Here is a 19,254-nt window from a genome sequence, read left to right as displayed (position 1 = left end):
GTCATGGGCTGTAAGAAGGAACTGAGGTCACATATTGAGCGCCATGGAGGTGCTACTCTAGGGGGCTCCACAGCTGACCCAACGGGTGCTGCTAGGGGAAAAACATTCCGACGACTGTGCATGTAGCGTGCACACACCTAATTGGAATAGATATGTGCAAGCACTTGAAGAAGAATTAAGATTTACTCTTGCTGTTCGACACCTATCCATTATGATATACCAGGGTATCTCAGCATAGCAGATGTAAAAATTCACACACCCCTCTTTTAAGTGAGTAGTTGCATTCCTTCCTTTTTCATGTTCTACACTCATCTATAAATTATGATCCACAACTAACATTTATTTTAATAAAAAAAACTTTATTTAGATGGGCTCAAACCAACCACTAATATTTTCCAGTAATAATTTCAACACATAATTTAATAAAATTATTAATTTCTCATACCCTTTCCTCCTCTCCCCCTACCCCCATGTTCTCATTTTCCTTTTGCATTTCCCAGATGCAGTAGCACCACAATTTCCCATTGGGAATACAGTATATGCTGTTTCAACCATAATCTATATTATTTCTTTGGTGTTAGGTGATCAACTCCCTTCCCAAAGACGTATTAAATTTTTTCTGTGACACGATGCCTCCAAAAATCTCAGCATTAGAAATCTTTTCTTTAATTTCCAGTCTTCCATGGAGTAAGCAATCCACCTTCAACATGAGAACTCACCAACAGTCATTAACTATTGAGAAGTCTCACTAGATTCTCTAGACATTTTAAGTGATAGGCTTTTAGCTGGTTTCCTTCTGGCTGTGAAAGAGCTAAAGAGGAAAAAAAAAAAAACAAGACTTCAGAGCTTTTCTGTTACCTTTCAATATTTCACATACTAGGATTTCAAAGGTTACATCAAACCCACAGACTCAAGAGCCTCTTGCTAACGCACACATTTTATAATCTGCACAACAAATTGGCAGTCGCGTTCCCCTCAAATATGTTACAGCAATATCCTGTACTGGCATTTCATATTGCTGTCTTTGTTTCTACAAAAAAGACATTACAAAACATTTACTAATACAATACCATTGGAAATTTCCGATCAACTGGGACAAGGAAGGCAAACGAGTCTTTGCTCAGGCTCTAACCAGTGTATCCTTGGCAGTTGCCTCAGCATGAATGAGACTATGCTTCTACTACAACTCCTCCAGAGCACAGGGTAGAGTGGGGAAGGGACAAGGCTAAAACAAGGCTACTGATGCACTTCAGAAGTCGAGCCACCTGCACTCTGAAAGGATTTCTAAGGTGCCCCAACCAGTACATTCCCACTCACTCCCCTAGTTGGAAGCCTGCTCAGCCTTGTAAAGTCATGAAAGCTTTCCCAGCAGCATATGCTGTTTTTATATAGCTCTATGGACGTACAAAGTACTGTAAAGTACAATGATTTTGCCAGGCAAACAAGACATTCCAATCACAAGTACTTTTAACCTATTGAATGAATAAGCTGGAACAGTACAAACAGAACACAACACACAAATGAGTGGAAAGAAAACCACTGTACATTCATTATATATAGAATTTAAAATGTATTTCCTAACACAGGATGGTCATCAGATATGCTGGCAAAAATCCATCTAACCAGGGCTAATCTACTCCAAAATAAAACAAAAATCATCTGAATTTAGCAGCCATTTGCTGGCCACTCTGTCTTGTAAACAAATATGGCAATTTAGCCCCAATTGCGCAATGATGTGTGCGTGTACTGAAGAGCATGTACAGACTGACTGAACTCACTAGGAGTGCTCGGCTGCTTAAAGGTAAGCATGCACATGAGTCTTTGCAGGAGCAGGTTCCCAATGAAAATGAGCAGAACAAACGTGCCCACGTATTAGCTACTGTAGCTACAACCCCACTCCACAGTGCTGCTCAGAGAAATGTCCAATTAGAGATGCTTTTGATCTTTTTTTGGACTGCTTGCAAGTACAGTTATCTATTATGTAAAAGCCATCCAAATGATAGCTAACTGCAATTTCTTAAAGCAGTCAACATGCTTTTAAAAAGTCAAAGTAAAAAACGGCCAATTTACAGAGCAATACTGTCAGGATAGCACAGTATTCTGGTCTGTAGCTGAATTCAGCAAGGTTAAGTGAGGTCAGTTCTAACTGGGCAGTGGTTCTTATCACCAAAATACAAGCTTTTAGCACAGAGAAAGTCTGTGGCAACAAAATCATTTTGCTGCCAGCACAATCAAATGTATCTCGCAGACTAATCCTTAGCAATTACCACCACACAAATCTTATTTACAATTTGTCACCAGAAGGTTTTTTTTAATTTTATTTTGGAAAAAGATGCCGAACAGCAAAGCACATGTGGATTTAAAAGGATCATCAAGCAGAACCCAAAATTGTAGAAAAAACTTACAACACAACAAAATGCTTCCTTTCTGTTGTACTGCAGAGCAGTATAGTGTATTAATGATTTCTTTTCACAGAAAAATTACAGAATTGGCTGTTACTCCTTTGAGATGGAAACTAAATTCTCCAATAACTTACTTTTCTTCACTAAAGAATAAGCCTCATCTACTCTTCTCTTTATTGATGGATTCTTCAAAGTCACTTTTGCCTGTAGCACAAATAAGAATAATCCAATAACTACATTTATTCCCACATGCTGATGCTCTTAAAATCAGGCTATGTCTTCAACCCAGAGCTATTTTTTGGCAGCAAGCCAACAGAATATAGCATTCAAGATTTTAACAGTGCAACAAGTGATTATACCATCATGTATACTGCATTTCTGAAAAATAAACAGGCAAGCAATGAATTGCAGCAATAATGGAACCCATTTCCCAAGCCATGGCTTGGTGTGTCAGCAAGTATTGCTTGGAATATTAAATTGGCAAACACAAGTGACATTCTTGCAAACTTCATGGTAAAAAAAGCACAGTACAAAAAGGCATATATTGTGTGACTTCTAAAGCAATAAAAATGTCATATTATAATCAGCATATCTCAGAAGCTACATGGTAACTTACAAGAACACTATCATGTTACTTAGGTTGATGTGAAAAATAATTTGTCTCTCCTTTGTATCTCTCTTCTTAAAGGAAAACTAGTGATTTAATTTTAATTAAAAATAATTTTAAAGGATTTGAATCGTCCAGTGAGTAGGTTTTTGATTTATTTATTAAGGCCCCAATCCTGCAACTTGTTCTTTGGAAGTGGATCCCTACATCTGCATGGAGCTTCATTCATTTCAATGGGATCTGCCCAGGCATGGGTGTCTGCCCAGGCTGAACAAGTTGCAGAATTGGGGCCTAATTTCATAATTGTACATAGAGGATACATTTTACAGGACATCTAACTTATAGTAAATCAACATTATAGCAAACATGTTATAAGGATATAACTATTACTACTGCAGGTTACGTTTTTTATTTATTTATTTTTTTAATTGGAAGCGTTTTCCAAATACTAACCTTCTGATAATTGTGGAGCAAAGACCAAAGTGCAGCTGCTCCTATTCTCTGAGCAGTGAGGCTGTCACTTTCTAAACAGGCAGATAGTACTGCAATAGCTTTATCTAATGAAGAAAACAAAAGCATACACAAAGACTAGCAAAACACATTATGACAGATTTCCACCTATGAAATGTTCTTATTCTGGCAATTTGTCTCTATTTCCATGATAAATATTGCTATGGCACAACAAATGCAAAATTTATATAATCAGATAGTTTAATATGAATAAGTACCTAGCATACTTGTAAGCACTATAAAATAATGTTAATAAATATAAGCAGCAAAATATAGTCTATACTAAAAATTAAGATTAAGCCATGAAAGAATGGACATTTTAAATTATAGCCACTACAATGTGCATAGCTGACTGTTGCACATAAATATTGAACCACATAAGAGATACTATATATTAAGCTGTTTTAAGAACACCAGATAGGCATATATACAGTATCACTACCAGTACAATGGGGTAGAATTAAGACATTCTGCCAATTTTTACAGTGGTTACCACCTGCTTGATTTCACTATTGTCACATTTTTTGCCTTAACCTTCTCAGATTCTCTCATCTCCAAAGTTTACCTCTGGGCTTTCAGTGGAATGAAAGCAATCTGGTCTACTTGTTCAACATATCTGACTGCTCACTCCACAATACAAATGCATTGGGTAGACTATGGAGTTGAGTAATGATTATTTATCAAAGACACTCAACAAAGATCTGGAAAAATTTGAGAACAGCTTCAGTTGGAAGCTACTGGGAACTTCATTAGGGAAGAGTGGAGCATCCTGTCTAAGTAGTCTTGGCCTCTACAAACTACGAAAGAGAGTTTTCTATCTCACTACAGTAAGCATTTATGCCATACTCATCCCTATAGTACATGAGTAGATCAGTATATCTCAGGTTTCCCAAACTTGGTTCGCAGCTCAGGGTAAGCCCCTGGTGGGCCACGAGACTCTTTGTTTACCTGAGCGTCCGCAGGTACGGCCGCTCGCAGCGGCCACGGTTTGCCGTTCCCCGCCAATGGGAGCTGCGGGAAGCGGTGGCCGTGCCATGCCGCTTCCCACAGGTCCCATTGGCAAGGAACGGCGAACCATGGCCACTGGGAGCTGCGAGCGGCTGTACCTGCGGATGCTCAGGTAAACGAAGAGTCTTGTGGACCGCCAGGAGCTTACCCTGAACAAGCCACCAACCAAGTTTGGGAACCCCTGGTATATCTGGAGAAAAGTGGCATAACTTGATCTAAGAGGCACAGATTTCTGGGGGGGGTATAGGGAATATGCATAGTCTAGGTTTTGTACAATTGAAAGATAGCATTCATAACTAACTCATAAGCTTCTTTTTTTAAATTGTATATCTAAGACAGATTATTTAAAAGTTAAGTGTTTGATGCACAGGGATCCTCCTCACTTTCTTTTAAAAGGAAGGCATGGTCTCCCATTTAAGTGTCTAGTTAAAACCTTCTCATTCAAGTTATATTATTGTAATTTCAAAATAGCAAGATCTCAGAATAAAGGGAATTTACTTACCTTATAGGAACTGAAATTCTTTCAGATGTGTGGTCTCTTTGGGCATTCACTATGGATGCACATGCACTCTGTGCACTTAGAACCAGAAATTATTCAAAAGCAGTGTCCGTTGGTCCACGTGTCCATCATTCAACTCCTCTGCTTTCAAATGAGGGGTGGCACAGATCATCTCCCTCTCTCCAGTTCCTACTCTACCATGAATCATCTGAGCTGAGCAGAGGGGAAGGAGGATGGGTCGTGAATACCTACAAGGATCACCCATCATGAAGAACTCCAGTTACTATAAGGTAACTGTCTCAGCTGGTGCCTATGCGTATTCACTGTGGGTAACTCCCAAGCAGTGCTTACTGACAAGGTAGGTGCACAATACTTTTTAGGATTGCTGAACCAAAGGAAACATCCTCAGCCAAGGCTTGAATCAGAGCATAGAGCCTGATAAGTGTGTGAATGGAGCCCCTAGTTGCCACCCTACAGTTTTCCTAGAGAGGCTTGAGTTCTGGTAGAATGAGACTTGACAGACTGAGGAGGAAGGGCGTCTGCAAGCTGATAGAGGATGATGCCACTGGAAATTCATCTTGAGGCCCTTTGGGAAGATATTGCCTCTCCATTCATTGCTCAGCAATGCAGACGAATAACCTCAGAGATCTTCTCAAGTTCTGCCTAGACAGAACACCAGAGCTCTGTGTACATCTAGAGAATGGAGTTTTCGGTCTTCCCTAGTGTTGAGAGGTTTCAGGTAAAATAGAGGTAGCTGAATCGTCTTCTTCAAGTGAAAGTCGGAAGGATCTTTGGGGATAAACTTGGGAGGCAATCTGAGGGATACTTTTTCTTTATGAGAGATCGTATAAGATGGGTCTGCCATAAGGGCTCAGAGCACACACACCCTCCTGGCTGTGGTGATAGCTGTCGGGAAGACCCTCTTCATTGGTAAGTGGGAGGAGGAGGCCAAGGATTCAAATGATGGGTTAATAAATGCTGATAGTACAAGGTTTAGATCTCAAGCAGGAGTAGGTCTTGATACCGACAGGAATGTTCTGACAATGCCTTTTAAGTACCTTACAGTTGTGAGCTGGGTGAAAACTGAGCAGTTCTCTATCAGATGATGAAAGGCATTAATAGCTGCTAAAGGTACCCTCAATGAGCTGATGGACAGGCCCGATGACTATGGAGAGAAGATAATCCAGGATAAGGGGAGGATACTCACTCTGTGCGGTAACTGGAATTCTTCGAGATGTGTATCCCTATGGGTGCTTCACTTCAAGTGCATGTTCACCCCATGTGCCTTTGATCACATATTTTTTATTTCAGCGCCTGTTTGACCTGTGCATGGGCTCCAGACATCGTCGTGTCCCGTAACAAGGATATAGAGAACTGTGTGGGCAAACCGCCCTCAACTCCTTCTCTACCACAAAGTCCCTTGAGACAAAACTCCGAAGCAAAGGGGAAGGAGGGTGAATAATGGAGCATCCATAGGGGGACACATCTCAAGGAACTCCAGTTACTGTACAAAGTGAATAACCTCTCCTTCTCAGATTATTGTCCCTATATCTGTTCCACTTCAGGCTACTCCTGGGCAGCATCCCGTGAAGGAGGAGGGGGATTCAGAGCTGGATCTAATACTGCCATTCCAACAGCAGCACCTGACATAGAGGAGCATACCAGAAAGCAGCGTTTGGGAAAAGTGTGCACTGATGCCCAGGTTGCCACATTGCAAATTACTTCAATTGTTACATTTTTTTAATATTGCCATGGAGGTAGTTTGGGATCTTGTAGAATGAGCTATTATTCACCAGTGGAGCTGAATATTGGCAGCCTTGTAACAAGCAAGAATACAACTGGAAACCCACTTTGAAAGTCTTTGGATGGAGACTGTGGATCGTTTAGTTCTGTATGTAACTGACATTAAAAGTCCAGAAGACTTTATAAATGGTTTGGTTCTGTCCAAATGAAAGGCTAACAACCTTTAATGTCCACGATATGCAGGGCAGTTTTCTCTCTAATCCCCTGTAGCTTTGGGGAAAAAACACAGGAATGTGGATAACTTGGTCAATATGAAAATTGGAGGATATTTTAGATATGAACTTGGGATGTGGTGATACCTTACGCTTGAAGAAAACAGTAAAACGTGGTAGTGGTGGCGAGGGATCAGCCATTAATGCTCTCAGTTCCCCAACTCTGTGAACAGAAGTAATGGCCCCTAAGAATGCCATTTTCATAGATAAGTGCAGCAGAGAACACTTAGCTATCAGCTCAAAAGAAGGTTTGATAAGACTATTAAGGACCAAGTTCAAATCGCATGCAGGAGTAGGTTCTCTGATTTGTGGAATAAGGGTAACAGACCCTTTGATGAATCCTATTATGGGTTGAAAAAGAATGAGAATTCCTGCACAGGGGAATGAAGGACTGTAATAGCCACCAAATGAACTCTGACAGAAGTCATGGAAAGACCTGATTTCTTTAAATCCAACACAATCAGGAACAGTGGAGTGGGAAGAATAAACTGATGAACATTATTGCTAGGTACACCAATGGTGAAATCTCTTCCATTTTTGAAGGTAAGTATTTCTAGTAGAGATCTTTCTTCTATTAAATAGGACCTGTTGTACCTCTGTCGAACATAGAACCTCTATCCCTGAGAACCACTGAGGAGCCAAGATCTGAGTTGGATGATGGTTACATCAGGACAGAGTGTCGGACCGGAATCCCAAGACAGATGAGCAAGGCCAGTCCGGAAATGAGATGAATCAGGTAAGAGTATTGGACCTGCCTCAGCCAAGTTGGTGTAACCAGAATGATGATGATTTGTTTGATCTTGTTCAATATCCTCAGAGGATACACCAGGTCCAAAATAGCTTCATTCATGGGGAGTGCCACTCTGGAGGTAGAAGTCAACAGGAGAATGTCCAAGAGCTTATGTGTAAATTCCTGGTACTGCCTTTAGTCATCTGGAGGACAGGGGGAGACCAGCATCACTGTCTCACCCAGAGAATATGAAGAAGCTGTTGGTGGATCCAGCGATATGAGCGTCTCTGGCTATACCTGTTCCTCTAGGTGCTCTAGAGGGGTCTGAGATGCTGGCAGACCAGATGCCAACCTAAGTTCCATCTAAGCTGCGTGGCCGTGCAGTTTCCTATTAAGCCCTATGCAGGGGCTCAGAGTTACGACAGGGAGAGGTGCCTCTCCGCACCAGCCCCAGCACGGACCTGCAGCGGCGGGGAGAGCACTTGGACCCAAAGGAAAAGGAAGCAGCAGGACTTCTTCCAGGACTGCTGAGCTGATTTTGTCTGACTTCTTTTGAGGGTGTATCTCCTTACCCTCTTTGTGATTCTGATTCATGGAGTCTCTGGACCTGCTAAGGGTTGTGCTGGTGCCAGGCTGGAGGCACCAGACGGTGAGGCAGAGAGCAGAAGGGTCCCGGATCCAATCAAGGTCTCATGGAGAGCTCCATCAGATGCTGTCAAAGTCTAAACTCCCAAGACTGCCTAGTGCAAGAGGAGAAGGAACAGCAGATCTCACACTTTGATGGGATGTGTGATTCCCCCAGCCAGTATAGGCAGCTCTTGTGTGGGTTGCTTACTGGGAAGACCAGAGATGAGACAAAGCAAGGACCTTGGGCATAAAAGTGTTCCAAGCACTGGAGGAATAACTGTGGGAGGGGGAGGTGTACATCCCCTGCTCCCTGCTAAAACTACTAACAAATTAAATGCTAAAACTTTTAAAATAATTAAACTATTTACAGTATTCACAGGTTAGAGCAAACTAAAGGCTATAGACACAAGAGGTTTCTGTCCCAGACCAGGAGTGGTAGAAAAGGAAATGGCAGGTCGACCTGTGCTACCCCTTATTCTCTCAATTGAAAGCATGAGGTGAAGGCATGAACCACTGATCATTGTTATTGAAGGATTTCTGGTCCCGGCGTGCATGGAGCACATGTGCACTCAGAGTGGATACCCCTTGGGACCAGCACTCAAAAAAGAACCAATAAAAATAATTTTAGCTGTCTGATATATTTGCTATAGTCTTCTTTAACATATTTATTCCTGTTTTTGCAGTTTATAATTTCCCAAAATTTTGTTAGAAGATTGAGCACTTCACTTAATAAAAAATACTTTTGTAAACAATATACTGGATTTTCTATCAGTACCCCAAATTACAATAAAATACAGTAGTGCAAAATCTGGACGAGAGTTTAGATGTCACTTGGATATATACCGTTAGCAAGTATCTTAGGCTTGTTAGTTGGACTAAAGCAGATGTTGTGCAGAATAAGAAGGACTATATGGCGACTACTCTTGTGTTTGTATTTGCTCATCTCCAGCAGCTGGTCTAAACCACCATTTAGCTTCATGATCATCTGCTGTCCATCTTCTCCAAAGGATATATTCAATAGCAGCTTTAGCCAATGGCTAGCCAGTGTACTAAGGCTTTTATTTCCTCCTTTTGGCAATGACAGAGACAAAAAGTTCTGTAAGAAGTTACTCTGTCAGAAGAGAGAAAAAGCACAGTATTATTTCATTGCTAAGTAATATTGCTTTCACACACACCCTCCATGTAGTCAGTGTACTGGTCCACCTGTCCCACTGTTAGTCTCCTACTCCCATATTATTCAAAACATTTTTTCAGCAGTATTTTGAGATACCCCCCCCCAAAAAAGAAAAGTGTTTCAAAACTAAGTGCTTCTTGTCGTGTCAATGACTACTGGCGTTTTTCTTGGTGATCTATCAAATTAAACAGTTTTAATAGTTACACTCTCCCATTCTCAGTTCATTGGCTCACATGACCCTCTCAATCTGTAGACGTAAGCATCAAAACAGTATGTACATTTTACTTACATTTCAAGAAAGCTGTTAGATTAGCATTTAAGAAAATAAAGTGTGGTGAAAGAGCAAGAACTTCTTGGCCTTTACAGGAAAGTGCATCATCTACTCTAATGTTCTAGAAACAAAGGGTAACAAAGAGCTTGCCCACTCCTCCCACTGTCAGTAACCATCTTTGTTGACCTTCTTTTCTGTGCAGCTGCCATGAAACCTCCATCCTCCTGAACACAGCTTCCTCAGTGCTGGAGATGCCCCAGAGACTCTTTGATTTGCTTGACCTGGCATTGGTCATGGTATCAAAAAACTCTACTTTCACTTTAAGGAGCTCTAGAGCAGATGGAAGCCCTACTCTATCATTGCATGGGAGAGAGGGTCTGGCTTGTTGGTCTCCACCCTAAGGAAGGTCTGTAGCTGAGTGTGTCACTCCTTTCATATCTGAAGAGGTAACACATTATGGTATTTGTTAAATCAACAAACCAAAACATCTTTTATCTTGTTGATAGACTCTTCTTGGCTTTGATCACATGAAGCAGAATAGTGATGAGTTAATTCTCTCACAAGGGAATGTAGTTCAACCCCAATAGGACCTGCACGATCTGTGACAGCAGCACTCAGATGGTGGGGAGGAAGGAGAAATCATTCAACTAGTGAACCCTTGTAGCCAAAGCAAAGGATAAACTCTGGAGAGAAAACCACAGTCAAATCTTTTCACTAGACAGACAACTGCTCTAACAGTAAAGAAAACAAATAAAATGAAAGGATTGAGAGATATCTTCCAACAGGAAAACTTTCCCAGAAAAAGAAAAACTGATACATGAGTAGTTTCAGTATAATTAATTTCTAAATATACTGAGCTGTATACACGATTATGCTAATTATTTTATTTTCAAACAAAAAATTAGCTTCAAGTGCAGTACTGTACATTGACAGCACCTGGAGAAAGGAGATTAAGAACACAGCAACTTAATCAAAAAGGAGCACCAGTAATAATATAATCTTAATTTGGAAAGGACTCTGCAAAGACATTAAATAAAATACAACCAGATAACACCAAACACCAAACCAGCTTTTGGAGCATCGGTGCCAAAGACTATTTATATTTCAGTACCACCAGAAGCTCCAGTCAGCATCGGGGCCTCACTGTGCTAGTCTCTGTACATAGTAAGACAAGGTCCTTGTCCCAAAGAGTTTATAATCTAATATAATGAAAGCTAGCAAAATAAAGCATGAACAGCTTCTTCGAATATATATGACTGCTGTAAAATCTTACCTCACTCACCTTGTCTGTCTCATGTCCTGGGACCATGGTTACAACAATGGAAGACTTTTAATTTTGCTGTTTAAAATGGAAACTCCATAACATGAAGAAGGAAGCCAAACTTAAGAGTGACATCTACTTCCTGAGCAAATGCAAGAAATAAAACATCATCCCCAGAGGGCTAACCATCTATAACCCTCTGACCACCACATACAACTGAATGATATGCTGAACAGCTCTCTAGAAGGTCTGCAGAAAAACTGAGGAACCACCTCCAGCACCTCTCACATTCCAGAAGGTACCACCTCAAAAGGACAGTTACCTGTTCCGTAACTGGCGTTCTTCGAGATGTATTGCTCCTGTCTATTCCACAGTAAATGTGCATGCTCGCCACGTGCACCGGTGCTGGAAGTTTTTCCCTTAGCAGTATCCATAACTGGGGAGCCCCACGGCGACCCTGGAGTGGCGCCTGTATATCGCGCTATAAGGGGAGCCACGGGCTCCCCCCACCCTCGGTTCCTTCTTGCCAGACAACTCCGACAGAGGGGAAGGAGGGCAGGGTGTGGAATAGACAGGAGCAACACATCTCGAAGAACGCCAGTTATGGAACAGGTAACTGTCCTTTCTTCTTCGAGTGATTGCTCCTGTGTATTCCACAGTAGGTGATTCCAAGCAGTATCTGTTGGAGGTGGGTAGGAGTTCACAATGGTTCGGGACGAAGTACCGCCCTGCTGAACCCGGCGTCATCCCTAGACTAGGAGACGATCGCGTAATGCGAAGTAAACGTGTGAACTGAGGCGCATGTGGCCACCCTACAGATGTCCTGAATGGGGACATGGGCGGCATAGGCAGCTGATGAAGCCTGAGCCCTCGTAGAGTGAGCCTTAATGATAGGTGGCGGGGGAATCCATGCCAGGTCATAGCACGTGCGTATGCACGAGGTAATCCAGCGGGAGAGCCGCTGGGTAGAGATAGCTTGCCCTCTTGCCCGCTCGGCCGAGGCAACAAAGAGCTGAGAGGACCTCCGGAACGGCTTAGTCCGATCCAGATAAAAAGCCAACGCCCTACGCACATCTAGCGTATGGAGGCGGCGTTCCTCGTTAGAGGCGTGGGGCTTGGGGCAGAGCACGGGAAGAAAGATACTCTGCTCCATATGGAAGGCGGAAACCACCTTCGGGAGGAACGCTGGGTGTGGGCGAAGCTGGACCTTATCCCTATGGAAAACCGTATAGGGGGGTTCTGAGGTTAAGGCCCTGAGTTCCGAGACATGTCGAGCAGACGTGATCGCCACGAGGAAGGCCACCTTCCACGAGAGGTGAGACCAGGAACATGTGGCTAGGGGTTCGAAGGGAGGCCCCGTGAGACATGACAAGACCAAGTTCAGGTCCCATTGTGGCACGGGGGGCCTGGCGTACGGGAACGAATGGACTAGGCCCTTCAGGAAGCGGGAGGTCATAGGGTAGGAGAAGACTGAGTACCCTTGCACCGGCGGGTGAAAAGCCGATATGGCTGCGAGGTGCACCCTGACCGAGGCTGGTGCCAGACCGTCGGTCCTAAGGGACAAAAGGGAGTCCAGGATGAACGGGAGAGGGGGGGGGGGGGGGGGGGGGGGGGAGAAGAGAACTCCTCTCTCACTCACCTGGTAAATCTGGACCACTTCGCCACGTTCGTCCAACGCGTGGACAGCTTCCTGATTTCCAGGAGGATCCACCTAACCTGCTCCGAACACCTGTTCTCCTCCTTGTTTAGCCACGGAGCAGCCATGCTGTCAGGTGGAGCGCGGCTAGGTTGGGATGGAGGAGGCATCCCCCGGCTTGGGAGAGGGGGGCCGGGGGGGGGGGGAGGGGGCCGGGGGGGGGGGGGGGAGAGGTGCCAAGAGGTGTAGTAGGGGCCCGTACCAGTGCTGGCGGGGCCACGCTGGGGCTATGAGAATGACCCTTGCCTTGTCCACCTTTACCTTCTCCAGGACCTTGGCGATGAGAAGGAACGGGGGGAAGGCATATAGGAGCTGGCTTGACCAGCTCATGAGGAACGCGTCAGAGATCGCGCCTTCCCGCACCCCTCCCATGAAGCAGAACCGGGGGCAACGCCGGTTCTGGCGGGTTGCAAACAGGTCGATCTGGGGAGCTCCTCACTCTAGGAAGATCCGGTGGGTGACCTCTGAGTGGAGCGACTCATATTGGGGGGAGAAGACCCTGCTGAGGCGGTCCGCTTGCGTACTGCGGACGCCCGGGAGGTGAGCAGCCCTCAGGGAGATATCGTGGGCTATACAGAATTCCCATAAGGTCAGGGCTTCCCGACATAGGGCTAGGGAATGAGTACCGCCCTGCTTGTTGATGTAGTACATGGCGGCGGTGTTGTCCGTGAGGACTCTGACTACCCTGCCACGGAGGTGCATGAGAAACGCCATACATGCCAGTCGTATCGCCCTGAGTTCCCTGACATTTATGTGCAGGGACAAGTCCGGGGTCGACCACGTCTCTTGGGTCTGCACATCTCCCATGTAGGCTCCCCAGCCTAGGTCCTAGGCATCGGACATCAGGTCTATGGATTGGCTGGCCTCCCTGAAGGGAACCCCTTGTAGCATATTGCTCGGGAGGGACCACCACCGAAGGGAAGCCAATACCGGGGACGGGATTGTGAGGATCTTGTCTAGGCTGTCCCGGGCTTGGGAGAACTGGGAGGCTAGCCATAGTTGGAGGGGCCTCATCCGGAGTCTGGCATGGCGGACCACGTATGTTCATGCCGCCATGTGTCCCAGGAGCCAGAGGCATGCTCTGGCTGTGGTCACCGGGAACATGGAGACCGAGGCAATGAGATCCCTTAGGGTCTCGAACCTGTCCAGGGGAAGAGAGGCCGTAGCCTTGGAGGAGTCCAGGAGAGCTCCAATGAACTCTATGCACTGGACTGGTACTAGAGTAGATCTGGCCTTGTTCATGACCAGGCCTAGGTTTTTGCAGGTGGCCAGGAGTAGCTGCACGTGGAACTCCACCTCTGGACGAGACTCGCACTTGAGGAGCCAGTCGTCCAGGTAAAGAAAGATTTGTACCTCCTGCTTACTGAGGTACGCCGCCACCACTGCCATGCATTTCGTGAACACCTTGGGGGCTGTGGACAGGCCAAAGGGGAGGACCGCAAACTGGTAGTGCCCCGTCCCCACCACGAATCTGAGGAAGCGTCTGTGCCCCTCGAAGATGTGGACATGGAAATAAGTGTCCTGGAGGTCCAGGGCAGCGTACCAGTCCGCCGAGTCTAGGGAGGGGATAATAGAAGCCAGGGACACCATGCGGAACTTGGAATAGGTTAGGAACCTGTTCAAATCACGCAGGTCCCGGATGGGTCTGAGACCCCCTTTCAGCTTGGGGATCAGGAAGTAACGGGAGTAGAACCCCTTGCCCTGGAACTGTGTCGGGGCGCGTTCCACCGCCCCAAGGCTGAGTAGCTGATCCACCTCCTGGTCTAGGAGGAGGGCATGCTCAGGATCCCCCGGGACCATGATGGGGAGTGGGTGGCTTGGCAGGGGAGAAGTGAACTGTAAAACGTATCCCTTGGAAACAGTGCTGAGGACCCACTGGTCCGACGTTATGCGAGACCAAGCCCTGAGGAAGGCAGACAATCGGTTGCAGAACACAAACTTTATTGGTCGGGGGGTCTCCCTGGCAACAGGCCCGGTGCCCCCCTGCCAACAGTCAAAATCGCCGCTTTCCCTGCCTCTTGCCCTTAGGGGGACCAGGCTGTTGGGTAGAGTGGGACTGCCTCTGAGACCGGAGTTTCTGGTCTCTAGGCCTTTTATATGGGGGCTCGTATCTGCTCACTTGATCATTGCCTGTTGGTCCACTCCCTCTGGGGCATGTGGCATTGGCCACTGTCGGTAGACAGGATACTGGGCTAGATGGACCTTTGGTCTGAGCCGGTACGGCCGTTCTTATGTTCCTAGCAGGTTGAGCCGCCAGGAGCGATTTGGCCTTGTCCTTTGCCGGAGGGACATAGAGGCCCAAGGTCTGCAGGGTGGTGCGGGAGTCTTTCATCCCATGCCGCCTAACGTCCGTCTGGTCCGCGAAAAGCACCTTGTCATTGAATGGGAGGTCCTGCATCAGAGATTGGGCCTCCGTCAACAGACCCGATAACAGGAGCCATGACGCCCGGCGCATGGAGATTGCGGAAGCCATGGAGCGAGCCGCCGTATCAGCCGCATCCGCCGCCGCCTGCAGGGCCGCCTTAGCCGCCGTCGACCCCTCTTCCACCAGAGCCCTGAAGTCCTTCCTGTCCCTGTCTGCAAGAAGGGGCTCAAACTTAGGCAAGGACTCCCACAGGGTAAAGTCATATCTGCTGAGCAAGGCCTGGTGGTTGGCTAATCTCAGCTGAAAACTAGCTGACGAATAAATCTTTCTGCCAAAGGAGTCGAGTCTCCTGGCATCTTTGTTCTTAGGGGTGGGTGCAGGTTGGCCTTGGCGCTCCCTGTGGTTCACCGACTCAACCACAAGTGAGTTAGGTGCCGGGTGGGAATAAAGGTATTCGTGACCCTTCACTGGCAGAAAGTACTTCCTCTCAGCCTTCTTGGAGATTGGAGCCAAGGAGGCGGGAGTTTGCCACAGGGAACTGGTGATGTTGGCAACCCCTTGGTGTAGCAGCAGAGCCACATGGCCCGGTGCCGAGGGAATCAGACGGTCCCTCCATCTCCTCGGCTTGCAGCTGAAGGCTGGATGCCACCCGCTTCAGCAAGTCCTGGTGTGCCTTAAAGTCCTCCTGTGGGACCAAAGGCGGAGGAGCCACAATGGCGTCATCTGGTGCCAGAGACGCGGCACGCGCGGAGCCGGGCACTGTGATTGGTGCCGGGGCGTCGAGACCCAGGTCGGAGTCCGGTCGCGGGTCCGCCGAGTCCTGGCCCGTCGACTTATCCCGTGGATGGCCCAACGAGGCCGATGGAGCCTGGGACGCTCCGGCGACCAAACAGGCCCCGGGCTGGGTCGGTACCTACTGCCACGGTGCCCACTGGCACCATTGTCCTTGCCACAGGGTACCGTGCCATTGACCTTGCTGGGTACCTGATGGTACAACGTGTCCCGGCGGGGCAGCGCGGCCCGAGGATAGGAAGAGGGGCGCCGAGGCCGAGGTGGTAGCGTTTGGTGCCACGGGAGCGATGGGAACGGTGCCTGTGGTAACATCTCCCTCGCGATCTGGACGATGATGAGGAACGGTACCCCCTTGATGAACTGCTTCGGTACCCGTGACGGCGGTACGAAGCCTAGTGCCCTGACGCCGAGGTACCCCGAGGGGAGTCTCTGGCATGGCACCTAGACAAGCGGGAGCTGGAACGGGAGCAGCGACGGCTGTCCGGTCGAGAGCGGCTCCGGTACCCACGTCTAGCAGGTGAGCGTTCCTGGTGCCTCCGCTCGCTGGCAGGCGGGGTGGAGGGTCCCCATGACTCCCGTCCCGACGGCGGCCCGGAGGGTCTGGCCGGTGTCGAGGGTGGCCGAGAGCTGTCGGAGGAGCGGCTGCTGCGCACCGAGTGGTGCGGGGAGCGATCTTCGGAGCGGGAACTGCAGCTACTCGGAGAGGTCTGGTGGGCACCCAAAGGGGGCTTGACTCGCGACCTAGGGCTCGTGCCCGATTGCAAGCTCGGGACGGGCAGGGACATAATGTCTTTTGCCGCCTGCACCGCCTCCGGCAGCCATACCGGTGTAGATGCCTGGATCGACGGTACCGGGCTGCTCCGCTCCACATGAGTCGGCGCTTTAGAGCCCGGGGGGGATCGAGGGCTGCCCAGCGCGGGACCAGCCTCTCCCTTGTACTTATCGCGGCGTCGTTGCGAGGCCAAGCTCTTTCCTTGTTTCTTGGAGGGACAGCGGCGCCGACTGGTTGAAGGGGCCTCGCTACGTACCGACGACGCGTCGGCCGGTGCCGAGTCCGATCTACGCACTGGCCTCAGAGTCAGTGCCGACTCCATCAGGAGAGCTCGAAGTCTGAAGTCCCTCTCCTTTTTAGTTCTTGGTTTGAACGACCTACAGATCTTGCACCGGTCGCTAATATGAGTCTCACCCAGGCAGCGAAGACACACAGCGTGGGGGTCGCTCCTGGGCATAGAGCGGCGACAGGTCGCACGACTTGAAGACTGGGGCGCGGGGCATGCCCCGAGCCAAAGCTAACACTGAGAACGATCCGATGAATGGTACCGCTAGAGAAGAAGGGCTGCAGCGAAGCTGGAGCACTAAATTCCGACTACCTTCACTGGCAGCAAGAAGGGAACTGAGGGTGGGGGGAGCCCATGGCTCCCCTTATAGCGCGATATACAGGTGCCACTCCAGGGGTCGCCGCGGGGCTCCCTGGCTACGGATACTGCTAAGGGAAAAACTTCCGGCACCGGTGCATGTGGTGAGCACTCACACCTACTGTGGAATACACAGGAGCAATCACTCGAAGAAGAACAAGAGATTACCACATGATCCAACAAAATGGAAGAAAATATATAGGAATAACAGAGCAGGTCACACTTGTGGAGGAGTGGCACTATTCATGAAAGAATGCACAGAGTTAAATATAGTAATAATCTTAAATTTATCAAATTGTACCATAGAATCTTTATGAATAGAAATTTCATGGTTGAAAAATAGGAGTTAAACAGTAGGAGTACAATACCGACCACCTGACTAGCATGGTGATGGTGATTTGTGAAATGCTCAGGGAGACTAGAGAGCCTACAAAAAAAGAAAATCCAGTAATAATGGGGGATTTCAACTATCCCTATATTGACTGGGCATATGCCTCCTCAGAGTGGGATGCAGAGATAAAATTTCTAGACAGCATTAATGCCTGCATCTTGGAGCAGCTAGTCCTGGAACCCACAAGAGGCAAGGGAATTTTTGATTTAGTCCTAAATGGCGCACAAGATCTGGTCGAATAGGTGAATATAAGTGAACCTCTCAGTAATAGCGACTATGGTGTAATTAAATGTAGCATTCTTGCAGAGGGGAAAATACCAAAGAAACCCAGCACAGCAGCATTTAACTTCAAAAAGGGAAACTACACAAAAAAGGAGGAAGCTAGTTAAACAGAAATTAAAAGGAACAGTCACAAGAGTGAAATGCCCGCAAACAGCCTGGAAACTTTTTAATACCACCATAAGAGAGGCTCAAACTATATGTATACCCCAAATAAAATAAAAAATACAGTAAAAAGACCATAAAAATGTCATTATGGCTAAACAACACAGCAAAACAGGTGGTTAGAGACACAAAGACATCCTTAAAAACTGGAAGTCAAATCCTATTGAAGAAAGCAGAAAGGAGCATAAACTCTGGCGAGTCAAGTATAATTAGGCAGGCCAAAAAGGAATTTGAAGAGCAACTAGCAAAAGACAAAAACTATCAGCAAAATGAAGTATATCAGAAGCAGGAATCCTGCCCAACAATCAAAGGGGCTACTGGCCCACTGAGGTGCTAAATGAGCACTCAAGGAAGACAAGGCCTTTGTGGAGAAGCTAAATGATTTATTTGCATCAGTCTTCAATCCAGAGGATGTGAGGGAGATTCCCACACCAGAACCATTCTTTTTAGGTGACAAATCTGAGAAACTGTTCCAGACTGAGGTGTCAACAGAGGTGGTTTTGGAACAAACTGATAAATTAAACAGTAATAAATCACCAGGACCAGATGGTATTCACTCAAGAGTTCTAATGGAACTCAGATATGAAATTGCAGAACTACTAACTATGGTATTTAGCCTCTGTATCAGATGACTGGCAGATAGCCAATGTGATGCCAATTTATAAAATGGGCTCCAGAGGTGATCCTGGAAATTACAGGCTGGCAAGCCTAATTGCAGTATCAGGCAAATTGGTTGAAACTATAGTAAAGAACAGAATTATCAGATACACAGATCAACATATGTTGGTGAAGAGTCAACATGGCTTTGGTAAAGGGAAATCATGCCTCACCAATCTATTAGAATTCTTTGAAGGTGTCAACAAACATGAGGACAAGGGTGATCCAATGTATTTGGACTTTCAGAAAGCCTCGGACAAGGTCCCTCGCCAAAGGCTCTTAACAAAGTAAGGAGTCATGGGATAAGAGAGAAGGTCCTCCCATGGACCAGTAACTGGTTAAAAGACAGGAAACAAAGGATAGGAATAAATTATCAGTTTTCAGAATGGA

General features: G+C 46.8%; 1 protein-coding gene across 1 annotated transcript in view; it reads right to left on the bottom strand.

The window, feature by feature from the left end:
* Positions 1 to 338: 338 nt before the first annotated feature.
* The window catches only part of RTTN (rotatin), a 202,486-nt gene continuing 183,570 nt past the window's right edge, over positions 339 to 19,254 (bottom strand). The window contains exons 46-49 of the mRNA XM_029914074.1: positions 9,242 to 9,509; positions 3,463 to 3,566; positions 2,537 to 2,606; positions 339 to 811 (exon numbers count right to left, since the gene is read on the bottom strand). Of these exons, the coding sequence (XP_029769934.1) occupies positions 729 to 811; positions 2,537 to 2,606; positions 3,463 to 3,566; positions 9,242 to 9,509 (525 nt within the window). The 3' untranslated portion in view covers positions 339 to 728. The remainder of the gene's footprint in view (positions 812 to 2,536; positions 2,607 to 3,462; positions 3,567 to 9,241; positions 9,510 to 19,254) is intronic.

The sequence above is a fragment of the Terrapene carolina genome, unplaced genomic scaffold (genome assembly GCF_002925995.2).
Source record: "Terrapene carolina triunguis isolate 2854851 unplaced genomic scaffold, T_m_triunguis-2.0 Scaffold58, whole genome shotgun sequence".
NCBI classification, from domain to species: domain Eukaryota; kingdom Metazoa; phylum Chordata; order Testudines; family Emydidae; genus Terrapene; species Terrapene triunguis.
This window is presented reverse-complemented; position numbering and strand designations above follow the sequence as displayed.